The sequence below is a fragment of the Sebastes umbrosus genome, chromosome 7, assembly GCF_015220745.1.
Source record: "Sebastes umbrosus isolate fSebUmb1 chromosome 7, fSebUmb1.pri, whole genome shotgun sequence".
Classification (NCBI taxonomy): domain Eukaryota; kingdom Metazoa; phylum Chordata; class Actinopteri; order Perciformes; family Sebastidae; genus Sebastes; species Sebastes umbrosus.
The window spans coordinates 30,735,443-30,751,818 of record NC_051275.1 but is presented as its reverse complement, the minus strand read 5'-3'; the positions used below and the strand labels follow the sequence as shown (position 1 = coordinate 30,751,818).

At 39.0% G+C, this 16,376-nt stretch overlaps 1 protein-coding gene across 1 annotated transcript; it reads left to right on the top strand.

Moving 5' to 3' along the window:
• The first annotated feature begins 271 nt into the window (after positions 1–271).
• On the top strand, positions 272–15,128 carry prss16 (serine protease 16). The gene is made up of 9 exons (XM_037774224.1): positions 272–537; positions 1,943–2,124; positions 3,080–3,312; positions 4,666–4,801; positions 7,240–7,354; positions 11,842–12,043; positions 13,376–13,466; positions 13,596–13,798; positions 14,797–15,128. Exons 1-9 carry the CDS (start codon positions 328–330, stop codon positions 14,904–14,906), a joined length of 1,482 nt encoding a protein of 493 aa, XP_037630152.1. The 5' UTR covers positions 272–327; the 3' UTR covers positions 14,907–15,128.
• Positions 15,129–16,376: the final 1,248 nt, after the last annotated feature.

The window sequence follows — 16,376 nt, the reverse complement described above, 5'->3', positions numbered from 1 at the left end:
GTGTTTCAAGTCCTGTGTAAAATACGGGAATTTTAAGTGACAGTAATAGTCACATACAAACATTCAACAAAATGTATGTCAATCGATTCATTTTAATTCAATTAAATATATACTGATAACACAAATCAACCATGTTCACTTAAAAAAAAAGATATGGTTAGAATGTCCTGCAAATATTATTACAGTGGTATGTGAAAATGTGTCAGAAGTCATTTTTCCCATGTTTTTTGCGGGTCATTTAAGGTAGCAGAAGAACTGATCATATGATCACACAGGAACTACATCACATGCCCCTGACTGTTTCCTTGTTTCTATATCTATATCAACATGGCTTTTCAAAGGTGTGGGCTGCTTCTGTGTAACATAACCTTGTTTTTATTATTTTCTCTGTTTGTGGGTGGAGATGGACACTATAAAGGGTTCAGGAAGCTTAATAAAGTGCAGGATATCAACCAGAAGGCTGCTGTGTTTGAGGAGCAATGGTTCACTCAGAAACTGGATCACTTCAGTGGTGCAGACATCAGAGTGTGGAAGCAAGTAAGTCTGTTTATATGTTACGTGTATCCTTATAAGGGTTGACAATATATGTTTGAAGAATAACCAAAGTTCAGTTTCAGTTTCAGTTTAATAACAAAAAACCTCCATACTACTGAATTTGTGAGATGTTGTGACAGGAAAAGGGTACAAAACCACCTGAAGACTGTCAATCATCTGTGTATTCTTGCACTGACAATTTGCACTGTACATAGACTAACTGTGCATACACAGAACATTTAAGTATATTTCTTTAAAAAAAATGTTACAGTGATTACACAGTTCTCATTTATTTTTATTTATATGTTTTAACTGCAATGTGTACATTTTTATATTTTTAATCTTTACTTTACTTATCTGAATATACTGTACATATAATAGCAAAATCACATTGTGTGTTTGTATTTTTAATTTACTTATTTTAATTTATATATTTTATTGCAACGTTACACAGCTCTGTATACACATTTCTTTATTCCAGTAGATCTTTAATTATTGTTTGTACATTTCTGTTATTGCTTTGGCAATGTAAACGTATCCTTCCCATGCCAATAAAGCCCTTTTTAATTTTAATTTATTCACGACACAGTTAAGTTACAACTACAATCATAACAAATAATGGAGATGTGTGGAAAAAAAAGATAAAATGATAATAAATAATGATAGAAAATAGTGGCCCAGACACTAAGCAGATAGTAAACATATATTTTAAATACTAACATGTTGTCTAGATTTGATAAAGTGTATGTTAACATTTACAACCTACAAAACACCTAAGACCAAGCAAAGACCCTAACTAACCTAACCCTAACTACTAAATGGTCCCAGACATGTATTCCATCAGTCCAAACATGTGTTGAATAGGTAAGATACAATAAATAGAGACACATGGCAGATAGTGGAAACAACAGAACAATTTAAATGGATTTCAGTGTGGAGTAACTAGTTTAGAAGTCCCCAGCCGTTTTGGGTATTTAAGCTTTAACATATTTTGTAGCAGCTGCTTTAAGCTCTTTTTGAAAATTGACACAGATGGAGATATTTTTATAGTGTTATCAATTTACCCTTTATAAGATGCCCTTTCCTTGTCTTATATGTATGCAAGGGAAATTAAGTCTGAATAAGAGTCACAGAGTCTGTCGTTGAGCATATATAATACATTATACAGTCAGTAAGTTTCAGAAGACTGTAGCTTCAGATGAAGCTTGTCCTTGCTTTCCCGTGGGCTTAGTTTAGGGTAAAGTATTGTAAATGTAGTCAGTACATGATCCCACAAGTATATCAATGTGCACATGTCCATCTGTCAAAAAGTTGACCTGCAGGCCTATTGATGCAAACCTGACATCCCTCTGTCTTTAGGTTTTTCCACTCTGAATGCCTCTCTCTCTCTCTCTCTTTACCCCCTCAGAGGTACTTTGTAAATGAAGCCTACTACAAGCCGGGTGGTCCAGTGTTTCTGATGATAGGCGGAGAGGGCCCGGCCAATCCAGCCTGGATGCAGAACGGCACCTGGCTCACCTACGCTGAGAAACTAGGAGCACTTTGCTTGATGCTGGAACATCGCTTCTATGGAAAGAGTCACCCAACCACGTACGTTTGAGCTTTTATGAGGGTGTGTTTGCACCTAGGCTGTTTAGATCTGATTACTCAAACTCTCTTTGGTTTGTTTGGGCATCAACAATGCCAGGCCGCACTAAATAACAGCATCATGATGCCACTAAGTACTGGTTCTTCCAGGAGAACTGCAGCTCAATTCTTGCCGATGCATTCAAAACCTTTATCAGGAAAGAAGCCAATATGCAAAGGTGTATGTGTGGAAGGAGACAAAAATTGGGACAGTTTTCTTCATGTATTATTAACCCATTTGTGCCCGCAACTGAAATGTTTAATTTGCCTAAGCACAAATGTGAAGAAATTGTCAAAATCGGTCAAACCATTTGGCTGAGAAGTGAATTTTTCTTATCATACTATACACATAATATTAAATTTCATTCTATAGGACATTTGTTCAGCATCACTGGTTCACAGCTATTTCAAGAAGCTAGTTTATTGTCACTCCGGTTATCCAAGTATGCTATAGCAGATAAATTCAGTCTGTTGCAATGAAAGAAAGTACAGTAAAAGTTATGAATTCTGCTCATCCAATACTTCCAGAACGGTTGCTGTTCAGACAGCAGATTGGTGCCGGTTTCCTCACCCTGGTAGTTTGTTTGGTCACACTGACTGTAGTGTTGTCACTTACTGTAAAATAAAGAAAAATAGTTTCCCAGTGGGGATTGGGGAAGTATCACTTTACAGTATGACTACATGCTATTATCATCATCCTCAACATTTGATCACAGCAGCTCTGGTTCCACAATACAGTGGGATCAACAAAAGCACAAAAATCCATTGTGCAAGCAGTTTCATGTGTTTGTAGTTGTTGTACCACTAGATGGCAGCTCTGCATTCAAAACACAGTCCTGCTGCCCATGGATCCATGTACTGGCTGAATGATGGATTTACTGCAGATGCTCAGTCAAACTTCCCTCTTCTCTCCATTTAGTGACCTCAGCACAGACAGCCTGCGTTACCTCAGCAGCCGTCAGGCGTTGGCTGACCTGGCACACTTCCGCACCGTGGTGGCGGAGGCCCGAGGGCTGACCAACAGGAAGTGGGTGGCGTTCGGTGGGTCGTACCCAGGTTCTCTAGCTGCTTGGTTCAGGCTGAAGTATCCTCACCTGGTCCACGCCTCCTTGGCCACGAGTGCACCTGTTCACGCTGCAGTCAACTTCCCAGGTAGGAAGAGACGTTGCATGAAATCATGACAACACACACACAGTTATTGGTCTGCATTCTCATCTAATAAAGATAAATGCCAATCCTTTTTGGAGAATATACCAAACTCTATTTAAAATACAGGGAATTTAAGATAGACTTGCTGTCAAAAAACAAAATAAAATAAAAATTAAAAAATAATAAAATAAAAAAAATATACACTTAAACTTAAATACAATAAAATAAGGGATTCATGAAATAACAATAAAATAGAATAAAATTATACAACTTAAGTAGAATAAAATAAGTTACTGATAAAATTACAATAAAAGAGAATAAAATGATACAACTTAAATACAACAAAATAAGTGATTCAGAAAATAGAATAAAATAATACAATTTAAATATAATAAAGAAAGTGATTGATAAAATAAAAATAAAATAGTATAACATTTTACAACTAAAGTACAATAAAACAAGTGATTAATAAAATAACTATAAAATTGAATTCATTTATACAACTTAAATACAATAAATATGTGGTTGGTTCATACACTTTAAGCATGTGAGATGCACCAAACAACCATTAATTAAAGAAAACATCCTGTTTGAAATAGATTTTGCCAGCAGTCCCTACTGTGTGCTCCTCTTTCAACATCCCCGTAAAACACATCGAGCATTGAATTGAAATTGACTACAGTATTCCAGTTTTGTTCAGCATCTTGGAAGTAAGATTCCCAGACAGATCAAAGATGAGAAAGTTTTCACTCTCTATCTGTGTCTGTGTTGTGTTTGGCTGAGCTCGTTGTTTTCCTCCGGAAGGCTGCAGGCGGGAATCGAGGTCAGGGTAGCTTTGAACGTGGACCTGTACTGTCCCACCCACACACCAACGCTATCTTCAAGACACTATCGCACACACTCATTCTGTTTGATTCCAGGAAAATATCTGAGACAAAACACACACAGAATAGTTTACTGACATCATATACCTTTCCCCCGGGTCCACAGCACCACGAAGTTATTATTTCCCAGAACAACACTGCAGTTAGTCAGCATTATTACCAGCAAGAGGTTGGCTTTCACTCCAAGTGGAAATATTCCAAGATGTTGCAATGTGGAGCTTTTAGACTTTCATAAACTGTGAAATTCACTTTTGTTTGAGACTCATCATTTCACTTTCAACCTCTCACTTTTCTAAATAAGCACTTGACTAGAACTAGGTTCATGTGTTCTTTTGAAGATGAACTGGTGCTTTCGCAGAGCCTTAAAATAGTCCTGTATGTTTAACCAGCGTTGATGTGTATTATTGTGATCCTTTTTATAGCAGCCCAGGTTTAAGTGTCCACCGCTCCCTCTCTCTATATGTGTTGCCAGAGTACTTGGAGGTTGTGTGGCGTTCGCTGGCCTCAGAGAACGTAGAGTGTCCTCAACTGGTGAAAAAGGCTTCAAGTACCCTTATGGAGCTCCTGAAAGACCCCAAGACCTATGACAACATCACCAAAGACTTCAAGTACAGTGTTCAAACTCTATGTAACCCTTCTCTATCCTGTCATTTACAAAAAAATTGCAAAGTATGAGCTGACTCAGGACCTCGGGTGATATACGTCGTCCTAAAAGATCTCACTGACAAATATCAGATAATGAGCTCCATAAATGTACTCTCCACCAGCTAACCAGCCGACCACGTCAGATCATTTCTCTTTGATTATCTGGTGAAGGATGATGGTGGCAATAACACAATGATGACTACAACAAATTACTCTACAATGTATGATAAAATATGCCTAAAGACTTGGATGATATTTGTGTAACTGAAGAGGAAAACTTGCCTCTAAATGAGCAAAATGTAAATAATATACTATAATAATCATTGCATTTTGAAGAACTTTCAGTGTGTAATCCATTTTCACTCTATGGTTTATTTCACAACAATGACTGACTCGCTGTACATTATCCCGTTTATTCCGCCAGAGTCCGAGATCAGAACTGCGCCCATAGCAACGGTCTGTTGTAAAGAAATAACGCCGTAGAACACTGTGATATATTTATATATATAAATATTTATATATAAATAAATACTTTATATATATATAATATAAATATATATATATATGTATATTATTTAAATGGGTTTGACATCCTAATAACCTTGATTAGAGTCTAGAGTTGCGACTCACGATTATTTTTATTATTGATTAATCTGATGATTATTTTCTTCTTTTTCTTTAGACTGTCAGAAAATAGTTTTAATTTCCCAGTTACTTGATCTGTCCAACCAACAGTCTGAAACCCAAAGATACTATGTGGTTGTTATCATATATGACAAAGAAAAGCAACAAAATCCTCACATTTGGTAATCTAGAACCAAAATGTGTTAAATGCAAAGACCCGTGGAGCCAGGCTAGCTGTTTCCACCTGTTTCCAGTCTTTATGCTAAGCTAAGGTAACAGGCTATTGACTGTAGCTTCATATTGACCATACAGATGTGAGAGTGATATCAGTAGTCTTATCTAACTTTTGGCATGAGAGAAGATAAATGTATTTCTCAAAATGTTTAATTATTGCTTTAAATATGGTCATTTTCAGACAGTGAGCGTTAGATGTGAGCAGTTCTGGTGGACTCTAGTGATACCTGGAGCTAACGTGTGTGAGAGGCTCAAAGAGCAGCGAGGGTTGTCTTGGTTCCTGGTCTGAGTCAGGTCCTGTTACAGCTCTTCATGAGGATCCCTCAAGCCTTTTTGGGACTGAGCCTGTGAGTCAGGAATGTCGGACCGGCTCCAGAGAGGAACACACAGATGTGATCCAGTTTATTATCTTATTATTATTATGTTATTATGTTACTGTGTTTTTATCAGTTTGTTTTAGAGTTGATCAGCACTTTACTGGTTGTCTATGTCGAGCCACGCACTGTTATCATTGTGTTTATTATTATTATTGCTGTAGTCAAAGGTTTCAATTGATAGCTTTAGTGTCCTGTAGTCTAAATGTTGTTTCAAAGGCTTTTACACCCTGACAAGGATAAAATACAGATGGAAATATTGCTTAAAAAGGCAGAGGGCTTCTGCTTAGACAGTTCCCTTCAGCATTTATTTTTATTGGGACATTTTCTCAGCCCCTTGTTACATTATTTTCTTCCATTGTTTGACGTTATTCTTAGCATGCTTGTGCTACGTCTGCAGTCATTACGGCTGTCTCTGGTGTTGTTTTATATTATTTTAGGTTGTTATAGTGACTGGAAGGGTCAGTCAACATGATGAATCAACAGGCTTAAAGGGCTGTTATAATGGTGTGGTTAGTCTCTCAGAGCTAATACTGTCATGGAGGACACACCAAAGCCTTGACTTTGTGTCTGCACGGCCCTGACCACACTGGACATCTTTTATTTTAGATCATAAGGACCGTAGATGCAGACATGTCCTCATGCAGACACAAAGGTCACAAAGGTGGTTTTGGAGGTTTTGTGCAGCTTCCAAACCACAATGCCTCAGAGGATACAACGCTTGCGTCACATTTCGACCCCTAAAGTGGCCGTGCAGGTTGGGAACCACTGGACTAGTTGACTAAGAGGGGACAGCCCTAATTTGGAGTGATGAGTTGTAACTTTTTGAATAGAGGTCAACACAATCCATCCACATTCATGTTTCAACACATCCTCTAAAGAAGTGGGACTGCTTTGTGCAGCTGGTTATCATAAATAAGAAGCTAGTTTTGTACTTTCAGTGAAATGTCCTGAGGTTTTATTTCCTGAGAACACAGGAAAAGAGAAACAATGACTAGATTTACTGTACAACTGCCAAAACATGCTTTGGTCTAACTTTCCTCCCATTTTCGTCTGTGTCTCCCCCACCTTCCACCCCCACATTGTCCCCCAATTCCCCTCCTCCTTCACCTCTTCTTCATCTCCCTCCCTATTCCCTTGCTTTCTCTCTTCCTCCTCTCCCCCTGCAGCTTGTGTTCCAAACTGCAGAATCAGACAGAGATGGACTCTGCCTACTTCCTGGAAACGCTGGCTGGCAACTTCATGGATGTGGTCCAGTACAACGAAGACAACAGGGAGTTTGAGGTGAGGGAGAGTAGACGCATGCCAATCAACATCAGTAAAACTTCACAAAAACATAAACTTGATAAATAAATAAATAAATTTGTCATTAAAATGCAGCAAAAATATTTAGATATATTTAGAAAATAACAGATATTTCTGTTTTAATTTACTTATTTATTTATTTATTTGATTTTGTATTAATTCCCTTTTTTATTTACTCCTCTTGTTAATTTTCCCTTTTATTTATTTATGTACTTAATTTTATTTATTTTTAATTTTATTTATTTAATTGTGAATTTTATTTATTTATTTCTTTTCGCATTTCTTTTTCTATTTTTTTTAAATTTATTTCACATTTATTTATTTATTTTCACTTTTTTAAAATTTATTTTATATTTATTTTTTAATGGATTTATTTATTTATTTATTTTGGCAGGTTCCGTCCTCCATACCCCACTGGTCTAAACATAACGAAATCCGCCTACCAGCACCTCTAAAACTCTCAATTCAAGCTCGCTGTTTCCACCTGCTTCCAGTCTTTCTGCCATTCATGTAAAGGATCATTTCAGTCATTTTCAATGTAGACCCATTTCCTCCTAATCATGCCAATTAATTCTAGACAAATTTCCATCAATTGTACGTATATAATGCAATTGGCTGATCAGTTTAGTCCTACTGTTTCAAAGAGCACTGAAAAATCTATCTCTAAAATCCCTCAGGCATGTCTTCACAATTTAATATTTATATACTGACATGAAAAGAGAAATATGATGAAAGCAGCAGGAGCTGAGCTTTAAGACATGTTGCATTTTTTATAGACTGACCAGAGAATTTATTCCAGTATAGTTTACTAAACCCTCTCAGGGATGACAGGCATCTGTTATAGAAACAATCTATCAGATTTGTCATGATTTATGCATGTTGGACTGAGAGGGCAGAGCTTGTGAAGAGCCTTTGTAGGTCAGGGGTTGACCTAGTATCCAGTCTTGGTTGAGTGGAAGGCAGCTATGAGGTGTAGGAGGGTTACAGACAGCCCGAGCAGTAAACTGAAACATAATAAACGCTGCATTGTTTAGCAGCGAGGGGCCCGGAGATACTGCCTTGTAAGAGGGTCTCCAGGGTTACTCCTCCGGCCGCTGGCTTGCTTACTTTGTCTGTATCTCTATGTGAGGAGCAGAGCCCCTTTTGTAACCTGCGTACATTATAGGTGAAGAATCTAGTTTGTTTAATGCTCGCCGGACCTGGCGGACATGTATCGCTGGGTTTAACATTATAGGCATGATCACTGACTTGTTGTTTAACAATTTAGCCACAAATTCACAGACTGACCTTACGCGATTCAGCCATATACTCGGTTTTGACTGTGAGTGTTGACACTGACTCAAATGACATCACTTGAGGCAATTTATCAGACTTCGCGCATCTCCTTCTGGAGCCACAAAAGGCTTTATACAACATTTTTTCACATATGCAGTAGTCCTCCCCAAAACCTGGAAACATACTCTGATGTGTAAAGTTAGTGTAATTCCCCGTTTAAACGTATCAACAGGCATATATTGGGGGCCAGTCAGATAACTGATGGATAGTTCATACTATTGAGTTATAGGTTAAGTGTCTTTTTGTCTGTTTTCTGTGCAGCAATTCCTTTAAACCAAGACATCTTTTCTTTCAGAAGACAATCAAAGCAACCTTTAAATGTCCCATATTCTTAGTCTTAGTCATAGTCTTTTATATTATAAAGCTTTTAAATATAAATACGGTTAAACTATCAAAACGCTCAATATATGGAGAAATACACACAGCTAGTATTCAGAAATTGCACGTTTGAAACAAGCCATTAGGATTTCTGTCCATTTGTGATGTCACAAATATACAATATTTAGACCATTACACGGTTTTAAATGTAAAGATTCTTAATGTGTCCCAGTTTATTTCCTGTTGCAGTGTATGTGAATAACATCAGCTGAGAGGAAGTAAACATGGACCCAAACTGTTGCCTAGCAACGCAATTCCGTAGCAATTCCATTGAAATGCACTAAAACGGAGCGTTTCAGACATAGGGTAAGTACAGGTATATTCAGACAGACAGTACGAGGAAAATAATGTGTTTTTTGAACATTGAAGTATGTAAACATGTTCTAGTAGAAACACAAAATACAAGTAGGAAACTGAAAATGAGCACGATATGGGACCTTTAATCATGCAAACTATCACATTGTAAAGAAATTCCCATACTACAATTATATGGAATTATATTGCCCAGCCCGGGTCCAGATCCTCTTTCAAAGAAGTCCTGATTGTGGTGAGATTTACATACAACAGGTCTCACGACATGTTTTCTTATTATCTGTTACTGTACATTTCTTTTTCCCTCTTGGTGCCCTTTTTTTATTACCAGTTCACCCTTTTTTCCCCCTCCCCGTCTTTCATCCCATCCCCTCTCTGTCCCCCTGGTGCCTTGAGGAGACGTGAGTCCGGTTACCAATAAGCTGATGTGAAAAAGTAACAAAAGACTCTGTGGTCTCTCTGGTTTCCTGTCGCCCCAAGCTAAAGAGACGCTTATAAAAGAACCGAGAGGAGCGGTGGGCCACGGAGTCCACAGCACTAGCGGACAAACACAGCCAGCAGCTGCCTCTCTGACACACAAAGGGCTGGGTATAGAGCAAACTACCAGGTTTTAGGTACCGCTGAGGAATTTGGGTAAGAACTAGGACCGAGGTGTAACTCAATCAGAAGAGGCAGAGCAGTGGCTTCACAGTCGAGGGGTTATCAATGGGGTGCTTTATACAAATACGGAAGGACGTTATGTAACGCTCCAGCTTGTAGAACAAGTACTAACAGTTCCTCCTTTTACTCAGAAGATGCAGAGGGATGCGATTGTGGTCATGGTTCATAACGAGGTTTTCGTTTGGCACGGAAGAACAACTAACCACTGCCAACGGTTTATGCCTACAACCCTCATTCCAATAGTAGATTTTGTAGTAGGCCAGTTTGTACCTGGGAAGGCACAACCACAGTGTCATTTCCAAGGAGCATTGTGGGTTGGTATACAGGCAAGGGATCACCACAATTATCCAACAGTTGCCATGAGCTCCAATTGTTGGACTTTGAGTACACTAACAGCTGATCATTAAAGGGATAGTGCAGGTGTTTTGAAGTGGGGTTGTATGACGTACTTATTCAGTGTATTACCTACAGTAGATGACGGTCGGCACGCCCCAATTTCGAGAAGCAGACAGGAGTTACCACACGGAAGCAAAGCAATGTGCTACTGTGGACAGGGGCAGCAGCAAAACATATTTCAGCCACCTAAAAGAAAGGCCCACCTAAAAAAAATAATATAATTTTAAGTGTACGCTATATTTAGAATATTTTCACCGCTTAAGCTTACCGTCAGACAGTCCTTTCTGACGGGGAACTGAAGCCGTGGTATCCATCTATGCTCTCGCCAAAGTAACCAGACTCCACTGTGTTCTGCTAGGTCAAATTACTGTTTTATTCAATGGAGTCTGGTTGCTCTGGCGAGAACTTAGATAACACCAGCTCACCAGTTGTTTGTTTGTTGTTTTTCTGCTGCGTATCTTAGCAAGGATCCACTTAGAAAAAAACATGTTTTTCATTTTAGTGAGGGTTTCCTGGTGAAATAGAGGTTAAACGAATTAATTAAATAAGCTCTCCAATTGCTTCCATTATATTTAGATAATAATTGTACTACTGGGATTTTAACGCTATGTCATGGCCAGTTATTTTCCAAAAATGAACATTTAAGAGAATGTGTTTAGCCATAATAAATCAGGCCAATTCATATGATGATTGCCCCTCTCCTTTAGGTGAAAGGTGCTTCAGTAAATGAATAAAATTGCTTGCAGATATATTTTTCATGGAGAGAAAACCATGGAATTACAGGCATTATGAATCATAATGAAACTTAATCTCTAAATGTGGAAAACATAATTTATCAACAACAGTCTTGATAGATACCTGTTCCAGAGCTGATTATTACACCTACTGTAGCCCACATGTAAAAAATATCAACTTATATTACATTATTGAAGAGTTGCCCAAAATAAAAAATGAAAAACCGTTGGCAAACCAGCTCACTATCAGGTCCATTTAACAACTGTTTTAGAGTTTTTGATCATATCAAAGCTTCGGAGAAACTACTGAATGAACCTTGAGATGAGATCAGCTGCTGTTCCAAGCTCCAAACTCAGCAAAAAAACACAATTGCTCACTTATCTCTTGTGGTATCCAACCAGGCAGATAGTTTCTTCTTACTTCCCCTGATGTGGGTTGACCGACCCTTTAACCATTTTCCTGCAACGGTAGTTCAAAGCTCTGGCAGGAAGCCTGTGTGTGAGAAAACACCTATTGAGGATGTGCAAGGTCACAAGTTCATGTCTCCTATCACAATAAAGGCCTAGGGAATACTTTCACCCGCAGAAAAGGACTCTTAAATTGCCATTCAACATCTAACTTAACTCATTTCTATTATTCTGTCAACTTAGGGCGCGACGGGCACCAACATCACCATCAAGGTGCTGTGTGGCGTGATGGGTGACACCTCACTGGGGGATCCTTATGCCCGTTATGCTGCAGTGGCCCGCCTCATGATGGACACCTTCTCTATGAAATGCCTCGATGCCAGCTTCCAAAACTACACCAGAGACATGACTAATACGTCTTGGGATGGGCCGGCTGCAGGGGGAGGTGAGTATGGGGAAGTGGTGTTTTTGTATGTGCAGACATGGTTATTTTAGTGGGTTCTGTTTTAAAATGTAACAGCTATTTTTACGTAACTTGTATTTTTGGGTCAATTTTGTTCGCAGGTTGTCAGGTGGTGTGTTGTGTTGGCAGTGTGATGTCACATTGAAATTTTCCATTCTCGTCCAACAATAATACGAGACAGAAACACCAATTTCTCTGTCATCAGTAGCCTCAGGAGACCAGAATAAAACACTGCAACAAGACAGGTTATGTGTTGAGTATGGGGTGTGGTTACGGTCATAACGTAGTGTTGTTGAAACACTATTTCAGGAAAGTTACATAAAAATAAACTAGGCAGGTTCTGGCAAAGTAGGTATTGCAAAAGATTACATAACGTAACTGCTACAGTTGCATAAAAATAGACCTAGTTTTGTCTTAAATATAACTTTAAGTCAGACTTAGCTATACACACTTAAATTTACCTGTTGCATAAAGCTTGCATAAGATGAGTGACTAATGTAAAACTGACTTAGATAGCCTGGCGCTCAATGCATTATGGGTAAAATAAGACACTTCACAGAAGAGAAAAAATGGCAGATGCAACACCGCACCACACCAAGTATGGGCGAAAATAACAAAAAAATAATAATAATAAAGCCAACGGTCATTAGAACCGTTAAAGATGTTCAAAAAAGAATCCAAAAAAGTAATGGATAAACTGTTGAAATAGCTAAAATTATCTAAAAGCAATGGGTAAACAGTTGAAATAGTCAACTAAAAGTTAGCTAAAATGAATTTAAATAGTTAGCTAACTGACCTTTCAATAGATTGTTGCCATAGTAACAAAGCTCTCACCTCAGGCTGTGTTTATTGACACTTTTCTGAAGAAAGATTGCTCTAAGACTGGGCACGCTATTTTTTTTTATTATGTTGTCTCCTGTTGGGGCACTCAGTATTGAGTAACAACTTTGCATGTTTAACCAAAAACGCTTCCTCTTTATTCCATGTTGTGCTTTGCCCTGGGCTGTGGTTCCAGTTCACAGCTTCAGTTTCATGAGTGGGAAGGCTGGAGGGGGATCACTGGAACAGGAAGTAGTCTCTTAAAAGCCACTGGGATGTGTCCGCATAAAACTCCCCCGACCATGCACCCCCCCTTCGTCTTGTGGGTTTCAGTTGCACTCTTTCCTCTCTTAATTGGGGCTGAATAATGGAAGTATTTTTGGGTGTAAAGCCATTTTAAACTAGTTGTTAGCTTTACCTGCTCTGTGTTGTCAGTGCCTTTGTTTATATGAAATAAATAAATATACAACGGGTACATTTTGTGTGTGTTGTCAGGGAGACAGTGGGTCTACCAGACCTGCACTGAATTTGGATTCTACCAGAGCACCGATTCGCCCAACCAACCATTCGCTGGCTTCCCTCTTGAGTGAGTACACCAAACTCTGCCGAATAAACTCATAATTATGTTTCCACCCCTCCACCTGCTATTGTATCCACATCATAAACGAGCCATTTTCTTTCAAGTTTCATTGTTAATCTGTGTTTTCTCGTCTAGGTATCATGTGAAACAGTGTGCAAAGTTCTACAATGTGAGTGCTGAGCAGCTGGCGGAGGCCGTGGCCCAGACCAACGAGTATTACGGCGGCTACGACATCCGCTCCACCAGAATAGTTTTTCCCAACGGGTCCATTGACCCCTGGCATGCCTTGGGAATCACCCGGGACATCACACCGGACCTTCCTGCGGTTTTCATCAAAGGTGAGAAAGAATACGAGCAATGGGAAAACCAAGTGAAGTAGAAGCACACCCAAAGAAAGTTTACGTTACACTGTCTTCTAGAAATTAGATATTAACATGTATATTATGATTTAGTCCGATTAAACGATTAGCCCTTAGTGTGTCTTTTCACTCTTAAAGCTACGTCACCACACTCCCGGCGCACTTTTCCTGAGCGTTTACAGTTGCCGTGGATGGGTTTACATTGTAGTTAATGGAAAGCTTGGTGTGGCTCATACCGATGCTCAAGGGTGCCTTGTGCTGCTGAATCACGCGCCAACGGCGGTGACAAAGCGCCGGTATTTGACGAAAAATAGCCTGTAGTTCTTCCTGGCATCCAACTATGTCACCGTCACGTCAAATGACGCCGCTGGATGTAGGAAGAACAACATTTATAGTCCAAATAGCACAGACTGAAGAATTTATTGCTTCAATCGACTAGATTTACCATCAGCACTGATTGGACATCCACATAAAAAGGTGGCGAATTTTCCCTTTAACTATGTGTTCAAATAGAGTCAAACTTAATGTTTTGATAAAGATGCAATTCCCAATTGGTCCGTTTATAATTTTGCAAAGTTTATAGTACAATATAATTTAAAGGATATCAAAGAGCACGAATTACAGAACTCCAGCCAAAATCATACATAGAATATATCTGATTACTGTTTATGTATAGCCGTTATAGCAAGTGCCTTGTAAGTAGACCACAGTTAATCATTAAGCCTGTGAGGAACTTTTTGAATTAGTGTATTTCCAGGTCTAAAATCTGTCGAGTCACACAAATTAACTGAAGACTGAATTTCGTCTGTGATTGCTTTACATTAACGAAGCCAAGCAGCAGTTTCAGAGTAGAACAATGTCTCACTTGTTCAAACTTTATTAGGCAGATAATTGTTCTCGTAACTCAGAAAATCTCAGTTTTTACTGTTTTTTTGCCGCCACATCCTTTTTATATTTATATTTTTTCTCTGATCCAGGAACAGCCCACTGTGCCAACATGTACCCTGCCAGGAGCGAGGATCTCCCTCAGCTGGCACTGGCCCGTGACCACATCTTCTTACTGCTCCAGAGGTGGTTGAAGCAGTGACAGACAGACCGAACCGGCCAATCGACTGCTCTGCAGAGCAAACTAATCACTCTTTTGTCAAGATCGTTAATATTGGAGTGAGACTGCTTATTTTACTGCCACGTTTATGACTGCTTGAAAAGGCACTTTACACAAGCATTAGTAGGTACAAAGGTCAGGGATTTCAAATGAGTGGGACAACTTTGATCTGATGAATAAATTTTACTTTTTTATGACTCTCTGCATTTTCAGTTTTATTCTGAGTTAACATTGCAAAGGTGAATATAGTGCGTCACTGGACAGTTTATGTATTAAACCAGGAGTAGTAGTAGAGTTTGCTTTCTCAGACATTGTTTAGAATAGTCCTAGACAGCCTAATTAAATGAAACATTTAAAGGTGCTCTATAGAACACCCAGAGCATTAATATAGCAGCAAACAACTATTTGCTATGTAAAGATATAGAGGAGTAATGTCTATCTGTGTGTGCTGTTATCCGAGCTTCTCTGAGCTTTGTTGACATCGCCGGGCCGGCCGTGTGTGCTTTTAGTTCATGTGAGCGTGCCCTACTGGCTAGCTCACGGCCACCACTCTGCACTGCTCTCATACGACGGTTTTTGCTGATAACAACGTTGTGACCGACGGCGCCATTGCGGAAACATAGAGTCCACCTTCCGGTTACCCCCTAATGTTAACACTATTAGCTCTGTCAGCACTGTTGCCTTTGTTTTCACTGTTAGCTACGAGCCACCGGCTCAGCTGTCGCCATGTTGAGAGCCATGCAGAAGCAATAGAAATGCTCCCAGTCTTGCATTTAGCACCTTTAAGGAGGCAGCATTAACTTCAAATGAATGAATTAACTATTTAATTGAAGACTAACAAGTAGCATCATCCAGAAATACTTCACTACACTGAATCATTTCTCATTTTGCGAGAACAATCTCTTGTGTACAAAAAAAAGTGTAAGTATGCAAAGTTTCCCAGCATAGCATTTGCTTTTGGATACAATATGCAATGTCACTGCCTTTTGTTCCTTGGTATTGACCTATCCTATCTGCACACAGGACGCTTTGTGTGGCCAACTCTTGACAAATACATTTCATATTGAGAAACTATCTTTTCACAGCAACCTTTGCAAATTTCAGGAGTTTTCAAAGTTATCAGCAAGTTCCTCAAAATCATGACTGCACACACATTACCCTTTCACTTTTGATGGTTCCATAACACGCTGAAAATCATGTTTAAACAGGCAGCAATGAAACAAAGACAAAACGTATCAGCATGCACACATCTGTCTTGTTCTGCACAAGTTTAGTCTTGTTTTAATGATAAGAGTGTAGCTACAATGTTGGCTGCTCAACAGGAAACATGATGATATCTCCAGCGGGACACGGAGATGGCGTTTTGGTAACACCAACAACTTCTGGAAATTGTGTAATTTGGACGACGTATTGCAATATTGTCTCATCTTTTGTCTTGAAGTAGATGGATTT